The sequence below is a fragment of the Larimichthys crocea genome, chromosome XI (genome assembly GCF_000972845.2).
Source record: "Larimichthys crocea isolate SSNF chromosome XI, L_crocea_2.0, whole genome shotgun sequence".
NCBI classification, from domain to species: Eukaryota; Metazoa; Chordata; class Actinopteri; family Sciaenidae; genus Larimichthys; species Larimichthys crocea.
This window is the reverse complement of record NC_040021.1, coordinates 18,166,320-18,179,800: the sequence shown is the minus strand read 5'-3', so window position 1 is coordinate 18,179,800 and position 13,481 is coordinate 18,166,320. Positions and strand designations below refer to the sequence as shown.

General features: G+C 43.2%; 1 protein-coding gene across 7 annotated transcripts in view; it reads right to left on the bottom strand.

Moving 5' to 3' along the window:
* Window positions 1-13,481, bottom strand: part of enah (ENAH actin regulator) — a 118,825-nt gene that overhangs the window by 59,948 nt on the left and 45,396 nt on the right. For all 7 annotated transcript variants that reach the window (XM_027284177.1, XM_027284176.1, XM_027284175.1 and 4 more), the window contains exon 2: window positions 1,763-1,928. In XM_027284177.1, coding sequence (XP_027139978.1) covers window positions 1,763-1,928 — 166 coding nt within the window. The remainder of the gene's footprint in view (window positions 1-1,762; window positions 1,929-13,481) is intronic.

Sequence of the window (13,481 nt, the reverse complement as noted above, 5' to 3'; positions counted from 1 at the left end):
GCTGACATCCAGTGGATTTCAAAGAGTTGGAGAGTGAAGCAGAAAACAAGTTCAGTGGGAGGTCAAATTATGTGCGGGTATAATCGAATACTATCGTTTTACACCCCCCACCCCCCCACCACAGTGGCAAAGTCCCAGCACAGAGTGTGAGGAAACTGTTTGGCAACAAAACACATTCATTCTCTCAAATATTGTTGCATTTGGCTAAAAAAATAAAAAGCCCTCTTGCATGAGATAAACTCTCTGGCTCTTTGAGGTTGCCTTTGGCTGCTTGGACCCGGCATAAATTCAGTGCCTCATAGCTGCTGACAGCCTCAGACTCTTTGTTACCTGCATATTAGATTATCAATTATTTACAGGCCTTTGTCAACCCTCAGAGCACTGAGCCCACACTGTCATATTTGATGCATAATAGCTAGCAGCTTGTGTGCACATAAAAACCTCAGGATTCTCCAGCTATGTAGTCATGTGTTGGCATAGTCAGACCACTAAAAGTGAATATTTTGATACACCATATTTGGTAACAGTCCACTCTGCCATCCTCCTCTCAGATCTAACAGTCTTTATGAACTCTGTGATTGGCAGCACTGTTTCTGCCAGACGTCTTACACTTAACATGTTGGAATATGGACTGTGTCCATCCAGAACTACACTGGAATGGATCCATGTGGACTCTTTACATTTATTCTACCCAGCAACATTTTGTGAGAGTCATAACCAGAAATCTAATGACTGTTCCTAATCCTTTAAAAAACCAAAGTCACACAAGAACACAAACAAACTAACAGATCAAGGCAGCAGTAGATCAATAACTCTCGTTTTCTGTGATGTTAAATTACTGTTTTTGTCAGTGGAGTCTGCTGATTTTGAACATAACTGCTATTTCTGGTTAAACAAAAAGGCTATAACTCCAGTCCATCTCTGTTCCATCTTTCCATGAAGCTGTCAGACTCTTGGAACAACCTGAGCCTGTCAGTGTTTAAGAATTTAGGCACTTTTAGTGGATGTACGTTGAAGGTACCAGTTTTGCAGGTGTCAGCTGCAGCACTCTCGCTCAATACTGGACCAATTTAAGAAGTGTTCCCTTTAAGAGACATTTTAAAACAGCAGTTATTCCACCTCTAGTCTAGACACCTGACGCACTGCACACATAAGGAGTCCATGACTTACAGCAGAAACCCACTGGGCACGTCTTTGTCATGCTGTGACAATGTTTTGGTACAGTTTTCATGCGACTTCAGATTTGATCATTTTTCCATGGTTTATGCTCTTCTCCCATGAGTAAATATGCTACGTAGTTAAATCGTTTCCCTTTTGCCTGTTTTTACGATCAGAAGTTTGTACAGTTGGTTTTATTTTGAAAATCTCTATGCTGTTTTTGTGTCTGCTGCTCGAGCTGCTCTGTGCAGATTGACGTGGGTTGCTCGTGGCATCCATCAAAAGTAGAAGAGCCCTGTATTCTTGGAAGGGAGATGCTTCTAGGACGCTTCTAAAATGGGTGTGGGGTTTCAAACACTGACTAGAAGCTGGAATTTAGCTTTGGCTAAGGGGCTGCCTAGCAGCCTAGCCATTATTTTCATTATGGATTAACCTGTCGACCTTTTGCTCGATTCATTGATTGTTTGTTTGGTCCATATATTGTCTACAACCTAAAGATATTCAGTGTGCTGTCACAGAGGACTAAAGAAAGCAGAAAATCTTCTAATTTAAAAAGTTGAAATCAAGATCGGAAACTGTCCATATTTGTTTCATTCACACTGACCTGATGATCTTGGATCTTGCGGCCCACTACGCGGAAGGCGTTGTTGCCCGTATGGTGGTAGATGTGGACTCTGCTGAAGCCCGTGGATCCGCCTGCTGGGACCCACTTCTTGTTGGCATCGTCGTACACCATGACGGCGGCTCGCGCCTGGCAGATACTCTGTTCACTGCGGGAAGACGGAGAGAAAATCATGATACGTCAGGTACCTACGGTAACACAATACAATCTGACTGTCAGACACACATTTCAACTGAGCTGATCATTCCCAAAGAACATGTCGTACTTCAGCTTGCTGATGCCAGCTCGTGTCTCCAGGGAGCTTGTTAACAATCTTTAATTTCTCCTTTTGTTTTCCTCTTTGAAGTAAACCTTTCAGACTGAACACATGTTGTATTAAAGTCGTAACAGCCTGAGGGATGTTCTGAACCATGATTACAGATAACAGCGGTGATGCAACAGGTATGCAGTCGAGCCATGTGACAGCACAGCCTGCTCTGTAATTAAACAGCATCCTTCCTCTGGTCAGCACGACCCTGCTGCGCGCAAAAAAACTGCTACTCCAGCTCGTGGCTACTCCAGCAGGTTTCTAGTCATCACTAAGCTCTTCTTCATCTCATAATCAAAGTTCTTTATTAAACACAGCGCTCTAAACCAAAGTCATCACAACACAATCACAATCTCAACATATTGCCTTCCCTATTAAACAGGCTAATCTTATCAGCCTTTGGATTAATCAGTTTAAACAACTTCCCATAAGCCCCTCTGATCCCTCATTGTTTTATGACGTAATAATAATAATCCAGTTTGCAATTCCTGTCCAGCACAAACACAGGAGAGTGAAAAATGGAGCAGAAGCACGGGCAGAAGGGGAATATGTGGCATGAGACTGGCTTGGATGCACCACATCAACATCCCCTTCAGCATATGAGCGCAGGGAGGGAGTTCATGTGAGATTCCATTGAGAAAAGTTTAGCCCCCTGAGCTCAAAACTGCTGTACCACAGCTTTGTCCAACACAAAACAAATCCAACTTATTGGCTGAAATACAAACTTGGAACCCATTGGCTATTGTTTAGCAATAATTCAGCTTTTTATTTAAATTATCTGCATTGATATGAAGATATCTGTAGATAGTGATTAGCAGAAATGTGTCTTCTCGTGTATCAAATTGCTAATTAGACTGCAGAGGACGTTTTGGCCCAGATATCTCTCTCTGGATATTTCCCAAAACATTGGCTGCTGCTGCTGCCAGAGTCTAAATGATCGTCAGATGAGAGCTGAAATTGAATCTGAGATAACCCCGAACGCATCAGGAGGGTCATTTTCTCAGACTTTGAAAATCTCTAAAGACAATAAAGAGCTTCTCCACAGGCTGTGAAATACGCCTCCTGACAAGTAAGCTGACCTTTCTGTGCAACATTGGTCGAGTGCCCTTTTAATGCGCGTTCATATCAAAATGTTTGACACCCACAGTGAACCAGAGTGTAGCTATGTGAGCGCCGGGCTGCAGGCTGCATGGAGGGAGCTATGAATACGCAACACTGACAACCTGAGGAGAGATTGAGAAGCAGAGAGCGTAAAAAAGGGAGTAAATCAGAAGAAGTGTGAAGAAAGAGTGAAAAGATCCAGGAAGGGTTGGCGGGCTAGGAGGGGACAGATCCACTTCCACTGACACACACCTCGTGTTTTTTAAAGTGTCTGTTTCAAGGTTGGATATGCACGAAACTAGAGGGTCCACAGTGACGAACAAAACACTTGTGTGAATGTCAAGTGAGACACACACACACAGCAGTGTGAACAGTCTGCTACACGTGCCAAAGCTACTTAACATGCGACTCACTCCGGCTTCGAAACAACTTTCTGTAAAAAGAGAATCTTCTAGAAACATTTAGCTCCTGTGTGAACTGTGGGCTTGTTCTCTCTCTCTGAGGTGTGTTAACACAGCTGATCAACTTACATTAGGATTGAATCTCAGCCTGTATCTCACATTTAAAACTGAGTCAAACTGCAGCTTCTATATGAAGAGGAGAAGAAATGAAGGCAGGATAATTAATTCATGACTTGCTGCTCCAGCTGAAGATTTTTTTACCTACTCTACTGGCAAATTATTGAACCTTACGTCTTTATAAAGACCTGGAGAATTGACTAAGAGCCACGTCTTTCTCAGAGTGGTTACATGCTGGGCTTCAGTGGAGGATAAACCCACCCACATTCATGTTTTATGTGCATAACAGAGATTTCAGCTGAGCTCAGCTGCTTGACAGTCACAAATCTTTATGCTGTAAATGTGTGCTATATATATAGATTATATATATATATAGATATATATATATTATATATATATATATGAAGTGAATCCATCAAGCGGTTCCACAGCACAACCACTGTGAGCAACCAGGACGAGGTTAGAAAAGGCTGCGGTGCTGCACCAGAGCTGCATTAGTTTACTGGGGGATTATCTGATGCTGCCGGTTGCCATGGTTTCTAGTGTGGGACACCAGGAATTTTGCACAGGTTTGCCAATATACTGTCAAAAGCTAGAAAGTCTTCCAACCAATGAAGACCTGTTCAAGTAAAGCTAGAAGGCACAGAAAAAGAGTTTGGATGGATTTGTCAGATAGAATAAAACTGAAAGATATTTAATTTATAATGATTCTAAAACAGAGAGAACCAGTAAAAACATGTACCCTGTGTAAAAAATACAAGCTTAAGCTTAGTTTGTCATTTTGGGTGAAGTGCCAAAAACTGCAGTTCCTCAAACGTCCCCTTGAGGTTGGCTCCAGAAGTCAGTCAGTCTCCATAAGTCCCCATGTTCAAATGTCCAACTTCACAGCAGAAATAAACATGTTTACAGCCTGGTACAAAAAACTGTTTTGGTCTCTAAAGGTAATTTCCCCGTTCATGACAACTGAGGTTTATAGAACTCACCTGTTCAAATGATATTAAGGCTTAAAGTTATGCAGAATTAACAACATGGCCGCTTTGATTGACAGGTAGGTGCCGTTACATATGACTTGTTTGAGCATCCAGACATCATTCAGGTCCACCAATGATTCACAACTTCACCCATTTTTAGATCAGTCGGGAGGTGGAAGAGGCAGGACTGCCAACATCGCCGCCACACTCTAAACTTCAAAGCGGCTCTTCAGAAACACATGGGTGACGTCACGTATACTACGTCCATTCTTTCTACTGCCAGTGGTTACAGCCAACAGCAAGTCAGCTTAGCTTAGCATGAAAACTAGAAAGAGGGGGAAACTGCTGGTCTGGCTCTGTCTAAAGGTGACTAAATCCACCAACCAGTACCTCTGAAAGCCTGAACGTCATATCTTTTATGTGAAACCCGGAGCTTTTTCTAACTCTTGGACAGAGGTCACATTAACTGAATATTCATTCATCAGTTATTGACTTTTTTTTTTTAATGGAAAAATCTGAAGGCCATCCGTCATTTTGACAGATTAATTGAGTACAATCTACCATAAAATTAAGTCATTTACATGCAATGCTAACAAAAACCACAGTGGACCACCTGAGGTAGACCACCCCCTGTCTGCTTGGTGGAGAGTTTCCATATCAAGCAACAGCTACTGTCTGTCTTTGACTTTGTCTTTAACTGGCTTTAGCATCACATTTGGTCAGCTGTATCGCGGTGAAGGGTGAAAGACATCCAGTATTACTAATAACATTTATCAGCTGATGTTTTGAGGAGGTGAATCTGCTTCATGAGGAGTGAATTGTCCGTGTCTCTGTTCATCTTTTTTCTCAATGCATCATCTCTAAGTTTTGTTTATTAAATCTTACTGTGACTGAGTTGTTTTGATCTAATTATCATTAAAATTTTTAAATAAAAATGACGGTAAATGATGTTGAACTAACAGACGACCTCAGAGTCAGGGGAGGCTCTTTTTCCAGTCTTTGAAACCACACACTGTGTGTGTGTGTGTGTGTGTGTGTGTGTGTGTGTCTGTGTGAGGCTACAACAAGCAGAAGAAAAACAAAATCTCTTAACAAGGGGTTTAATCTGGTTGATTTTACCCCCCTGAGCCTCTCTTGATCGCACGCAGCCAATCACAGAGGGCACTTCAAACAATCACGTCCGAGCTAGTGAGCGGGCGGTTTAGCGTAATGATTGCATCGCTGCATGCTTTGCTGATCGCGGTCGGATGAGATGTCATCATGTTCTCATACCGTGGAAGAGATTTCTCGTTGAGGACCACTGCAGAGACCACAGCCTCTGCCTGCAGTGGTCTAAGTCACAAACCTTCCCCACAGTGCGCCTGTGTCTCTACCAAACACGTGCAATACACACACGCATTTCCCGATTGTACATTTTTGTGTGGTGAACGGGTTGTGGTTTGTGTGTGTGTGTGTGTGTGTGTGTGTGTGAGGGCGATTATAAGTGTGTGATTCAGCTGAAGGCCTCCGATGCTCCTGCTTCTTTGTAAAGCCAGAGGAATCCATCCCGGAGTGTTTAGAGAGGAAGAGAACGAGGCGACTCGGTGAACAAACATATCTGTGGAGCTCAGAGTTCAGCAGACGTGACGCACTCGCTGAATTACTTTGACATTTATGCTTTTCACTGAACACATTAGCAGGGACAGGCCCCGTGCAATTACCTTCATTTACATTAATGGCAGCGTCGTGACCATTCTGCACTCAAATTATGCTACATTATGTGTTGGCGCGTTGTCTTTGCAGCTACTTTAGGCATATGATGTCAGAGGCGATCCCAGTGAGATGTGGATTTTTCGCTTGTTAAGTGCTTGACTGGTGTAATCTAGCCCTGTTGACCCTCCTCATCTCCTTGTTAACCCTTCCACTGAACACGTCAGCCGCTATCTGCCCCTGAGCCAACTCAGCTGTACTTTGTGGCACGTCTGCACAAAGAGTAGTTTCTACATTTACATTACACCCTGGGGTTCCATGTGCTTCTAACCAAAGAGGCTTCGAGTCGCAGCTACGTATGGCTTGGATCACATGACACGTTTTAATAAACACGCTGCATTGCTGAGCTGTGTATTATGTTAGACTGCATGATGTTCATACATGCTTTTCAGGCTCGCACACACACACACACACACACACACACACACACACACACAGAGAAAGAATCTGCAGATCTGACAAGAATAGGAACACAGAATGGGATTTGAGACGAGAATATTTTCATCTCCTTCATTAATGTTAATGAGGCTCCGAGTTAAGAACCGTTCTGACTTCAAAGAGGAGCGGAACAGCTCCGGGGGCTTCACTGCCGTGATGTCACATCCTTTCAGGATCGAGTGTGGGTGTGTGGAGAGCGACAGAGTGATCAACGTGAGGCGAGAACAGAAAGGAGGCGAATAGAGGAGCTGGTCCTGGAGAGGAGCAGCACAGCTCCTTTGGCCTCTGATGACCTTTTGTTCAGTTAATTGGTCAGACGAGACATCCTGTACCTCTAAATAGCTGCCTGACTCATTACATCACTACTATGGGTGGAAATTTTGGCTAATTTCACTGCTGATTGGCCAAAGTTACATAACCAGTCGACAGACTTAAAATAGAAACAAACCAAAAAGGGCTGAATCTCATTCATTGTGTGTCTTCTGTCTGCGCAGAGGATCAGCGTGTCTGTGCTGCCAGTGTGTTAAATCTTTACTTTCCTCTGAATGGATGATTTCATTTTAGAGCAGATGGCTTCAAAATGTGTTCATTAATGAGGAAAAACCTATTTTCATTTAATCCTAAAAAGCCCAAGGGACTGAGAGGTCCTAACAATGACATCCATCTAATGTGATGTAATGTTAATCACTGAATAGATCATCCTAATTAAGATCATATATTATATCTCTGCCACGACCAGCGCTTGTGATACCGAGTACAGATCTGACATCAGTGCTTTCTACACCTTACTGAGCTCCAGTCAGTGGAGGCACACATTAATATAATGCAGGTGACAAGAAAACTATTATTTGTGATGCCGTGTTCCAGCTGTGCAGCGGCAGCCGGAGCTGATTGAGCCCATCCTAAACAATGACTGTGATTCCACTAGAAGCGCTGCAGCGTGTTTCAGAAGCTGCTGTTACGCAGTCTGGTTTTTGTCCAACGGACGCTGCGACCAGCAGTGTCAAACAGCACCGAGCAGGCCGAGAGTCAGACACAGAAACGGTGTGGAGCGCTGCTTCTCAACTGTGGTATGAGTACCACTGGTGGTACGCGAGCTCCCATGAGTGGCACATGGAGAAATCTCTGAAATGTATATTTTTGATTAAATTAATTACTCTTGAAACATCTAACAGCATCAATACTACAATTCAAATAAAAACACTTAGACAAAGAGATCCTGCAATACATTTTTTCAGTGTCATCCTGCTCCATCATCATGCAGGCAGTGTGCATACATCCATGACATCTACAATGTGACGAGGAGATAGTGAGACTCCAAATGGGAACTATAAGGAACAGAAGTATGGAACCTTTTCCATCCAGGTAGCTCTGCTTCTTGAACTGGTTCATTCAGGATTCAACAACAGTGAATGAATGTTTTTTAACGTCTGTTATACTGGTGGTACTTGGAGAGCTGAACACATTCAGAGTTGGGACACAGTGTAAAATGTTTGAGAAACAGTGGCGTAGAGAGTCTGTCGATTTTCAAAATAAAACACCCTGTGTGACTCCTGATCGTAAGAACAGACAGAAGGGAAACAGTTTATCTGTGTACTCACTCATAGCAGAAGCACATCAACCAGAAAAATGACCAAATCTGAGCAAGTTACCAAAGTCTGGTGGGCAACGCTCCTGATGGTGCTATGAACCATAACAGTGTTGTAGCCCTGATATCACATAGACATAGTCAGTGTCTGATCTGATACCAATCCAGCACATTGGATCAGTCCATTTCAGAGGTGATTGGTCAATTAACTATTAGTCGATTGACAGATAAATATTCAACTATTTAATCATTTTCTATGCAAAAATGCCACATTTCTCTGGTTCCAGGCTCTAAAGAAAATGAAAATGTTTCCCTAAGTTTTTACCATGTGAGCTAAATAACTGGGATTTTATTGTTGGTTGGACAAAACGAGACATTTGATCATCATCACTCGGAGCTCTGGGAGACAGTGAATTTTTTTTTTTTTTTTTACTATTTTCTGACAATAAACTGGTTCATCCAGATGAACGGATATGAAAACAGTCGTGAGTGGAGCCCTGAAGGAAAGCCACTGCAGTTGTATACTACTAGAATGTGCTGAGACGCTAAAACCAACCAACCCAATCTAACAAGCCTCAGTACTGATTCCACACAGCTCCACGTGTTGTTGTGTATCCCCCAGATTATAAAGCACTCTAAATCTAAGCTTTTGTTTTATGGCACTTTGCTGACACACACTGTTTGTTTACAGCATTCATTCATTTCACAGTTATGAGGGTAATTTCATTGAAGTCTCAGGGGGGATTGTTTGGCCTGAACAGATGTACATTTCCTCTCATAGTTTCCTATGAAATCACTGATGCTGTAAACATTTCAGCTGCTCACACACACACTCAATCAGCTGCATTCTATTATTACGCCTCTTCCATTTCCTCTTACGGCAGACAAATGGACAAAAAGGTGGTGTGTGCCTGCGCTGCACGCCGTGCTGCTGACTTTAAGCCGTGATTAGAATAGATTCATTAGTAACTGACTCATTGCAGAGGTATTTCTTTTCTCTGTCTCCATCTCTCTCCCTAGACTCGGTCTCTGCAGCTTGGCTTAAAAACCTCTCGACAATAAACCGACGCTCTGCTCTGAAAGGCCAGAGTCAGCTCTTTCCACGCTGGGGGGGGAGGGTGATAAATCCTGCCAAGCTGAAACAAAACATGCAAGCAGAATAATGAAAACATATATGTGAGAGAAGGCTTTTCCAAGTCCCCGCTATGAGGAAACAAAGAGAGGTGCAGTGGGACTGAGGGGTGACCTGAGGGTTTGTTCAGGGAGGAGTGCAGCTGGCTTCGGACGGAAGGAAGGAGCTTCGGGATGGAGGAGCTCTGGAGAGCATCCGAGCCACATCTGCATCCTTTTCTCTTCCTCACTCTGCAACAATGTCTTCGATTTTCACTATCTTTCTCTTTTTTTAACTCAATTTATAACTTTCTGCTCTGCTGACTCGCCCTCAACCTCCAACCATTTTTTTCTCACTCTCACTCTCTCATTAATCAGCAATCACTTATGGTGCAGAGTATGTCGAGGGCTTCCAGACCATATGGAAGTGATCAGGGGGCAGGCAAGAGGAACAACAGAGGCCCCACAGACAAGAGAAAGTCCCTGTTGAACCACCGCCTGCAGGTACTGTGCCAATGTTTGGAATCGCAGTGGATTAAGACGGTGGATTCCAAAGTGGGGCCGTGGGATCAGAGGTTTTTAAATGGTTTCAGACTGTTCTTCTTCATTTCAGCATTTTCACCTCATATCTACAGGACAGAGCTACTCAAGTCGAACATACAGTGAAGCTGAAACAAATCTACTGATTCATTTAACTGTCAACTAATCTCGTAATCCAACAGCAGTGGTGCCAAGGAATGACACATGTGTTACACTGATTCACTGTTTTATTTAGATAGTTAAAGGTTACATCAGAAGAATACAACTATTTGCCCACTGTTATTTAATATTTTAGTTGTTAATATTTTTAAATGTGTCACTTTAATCCTGGCCTATAATCATTTTTTAATTTTTTTCAATCTTTTTTTTTATTATTTACTTGATTCAGCTTTTATTTCACCTTATTAACCTATTTATTTATTGGCTTATATGATTGATAAAAAGTTCATGCATATTTATTATTGGTTATTAAATCCCAAGAGCTAAAATGTCCACTGATTCGTCCAGTTGGAGTGCAAATGCCTCGGCTGATTGTAGTTTCTTAAATATCTGCACCTTTCACCTTTGGTGAAAATTGTTAATTATGACAAAATCTGGGGGACCCAGGCAGTACCTCTGTGGAACCCCCTAAGGGTCGTGGACCCCTGGTTGAAGACCCCTGCTCTATTGCATATTTAACATATTTTAAAGCTCTATCCCTAAAAAGTCAGTTGGAGTTAGCTCCATGTGTTTTCAGCTAACGCTAATGTTAGCAGCTTCAGCTAAAAATAAGAAGCCTGACACTGAAAATGACTCTGAACTCTAAATTACACAATCTGCCACTTATCTCTGTATGTGTGCAAGAACGTTTGTGTTGAACAAAGGTAACCATAACTTCTCTCAAATACATAAAACAGAAAATAAAAACACAACACCTTCCCAATCTGGAACCACAGACCTACATGTTCAAGTTAGCTGTCAACTGAATCAGTGTTCTATGAAACCAAAGATTGAATTTGACCATGAAGTGTTACACATGATTCAGCCCTGCATGGAACATAATGAGAGACATGAATTTTCCAAACACGTTCCCGCAAATTGTTTCACAATAAAAGCGTTTGAACTGAGAGGAAATCGGCTTGACATCACTGAGAGCTGCTTCTCATCATCACAGTTCATAAAGACAAATCCTGGTTCGGTCGGTTTGCACAAAATCAAACCGGTTTAAACTCACACCGGACCAGACTGACAACACAGGAAACTGACCTGACCCTACTATTAACTAATCAACTAACACCTCCTTAGACAGACATGCTGCTGTACAAGCAGCATACACACTACAGACACAAGCTGCCAACAGCCAGGAGGAACATGACTCACATGTTACATACAATATATCATGACATTATTCAGAAGTTGGCTTTCATTTTCTTTGCTCGGTGAACACAAACCAGAGACAAACTTCTTGGAGACACACAAAACATTCTGGATTCTCATCACCGCTGCTCAACAAACAGGGAGGTGTGTGTGTGTGTGTGTGTGTGTGTGTGTGTGTGTGTGTGTGTGTGTGTGTGTGTAGTGTTTGTGCTCTGACATGACAGGGAGACATACAGAAGCAGAGGTAGAGAGGTGTATGAGTGGGGTGGAGGTAGGTGATGAAGAACATTAGAACGATGCTCCAGATCAGCGTCAGTTTATTATTTATCTGTAAGTTTTTTACTTTACTTTAAATGTCAAATACTATAGTTAGATAGTAATGCGAGTACCAACAAAGAAGTAAACTGTGTCAGGTGAAAGTTTCATACAGATCACTGCATCTTACTAAGTGAGATGAACTTCCTGTTTGAACTGAGGTGACAGAAGCAGCGTAGCATCCATCTAACGATCGGTGGAGCTTTTCAGCCTATAGAATCAGCTTGAAGTAATAGGCAGACATCAGCTGGTCACTGTACAGAGGAAGGTGCAGCAGCAGTCCCACACTCCTACACTGGACTCCCCATTGCCGCCCCACCTCGCCTTTCCAACCCACCCCACCCCCTGCTTTTTATAGGAACTGCAAACCGAGTTGTCACCCTGGCAACACAGCCGTACATGGGTGGAGGTTTGTGCGCTGCTAAAAAGAGAGAGAGAGAGAGAGAGAGAGAGAGAGAGAGAGAGAGAGCGAGAGCGAGAGAGAGAGAAGTAGAAGAGCAGGAGTACAGATGTTAAGAGGTGTGCACATGTCCACCATTCATTCATGAACAGCTGTTTGTCTGCACGGAGGTTAACCTACTTTCTACTTTGCTGACACACACACACACACACACACACACACACACACACACACACACACACACACACACACACACACACACACACACACACACACACACACACACACACACACAGTATGATATGGTGGAGCCATGAGAAAATACCCTCCGCTCACGAGTGTGAGTCATCCACTCTACCAGATGGTGGGAGAGAAGAGATGGAGCAGGAGAGGGCCGACGTGTGGCATGATAGCAGTAAGAAACACCTGAGGTGTGACAAAGGAGCCATCACCGCTAGTGGCTATATATAACCCAGCACAGCCCACAGCGGACGACACTCCGTGTGTGTGTGTGGCAGGTAGACGCACTCCTCCAGCCAGATTAAACATCCACAGCGACTTTCAGAAATAAAGTGATGATTCCCGGCTCGGTGCCCACAAGCAAAAGGTCACAGCGTGGCCAATCTCGCACCAGGAGTTCCACCTGTCATTTATATTTGTTCAGGGCTTCATCAGCCTGCGACTTAAAAAGGGGCTTCAAAACACCCACGCTCCAAAACCGTGACTAAAGATGATAACCGGCTGCATTATCAATGAGAGGCACGAGCTTATTAGGAGCGGGGAACTGAAAAAAAAGAGATGTTAATGGCATCACAGTGACATTAACGGCTGCCATGAACATGTGGCCTCTTGCCAAAAGATACCAAATAGACACTGAGCACCTTTTCCCTAACTGGACACGCAGAATGTAAACAGGCGTGTGATTGACTTGGATAAATCAAGAGGTGAGAAGAAATATTAAAAGTCATGGTGCAAAATTATTTTTTCTGTCCAGTGCCAGCCCCAGCTGAATATACAATAATTTCTTTCTGATTGCAGCTAATTTACCAACCACGTGCATATTTTAGCATTCGGCTGCTGGCTGCTGCTAATTTTGTGCCCTGCCCTAAATACAACTGGAGATATTAAATGTTGAACTGTTGAACTGTTACTGCTGCACCAACTGTATCTCAGTATGGTGTGGCAGCTGCTCTGTCTCAGACACACACAGAGAGCGAGCGGAGCACTGCAGAGGGTGGTGAAAAAGTGCCCGGCGCATCGCTGCTTCTCTGCTCCCTACTGTCCAGCCTACTGTGACTGCCGCACAAG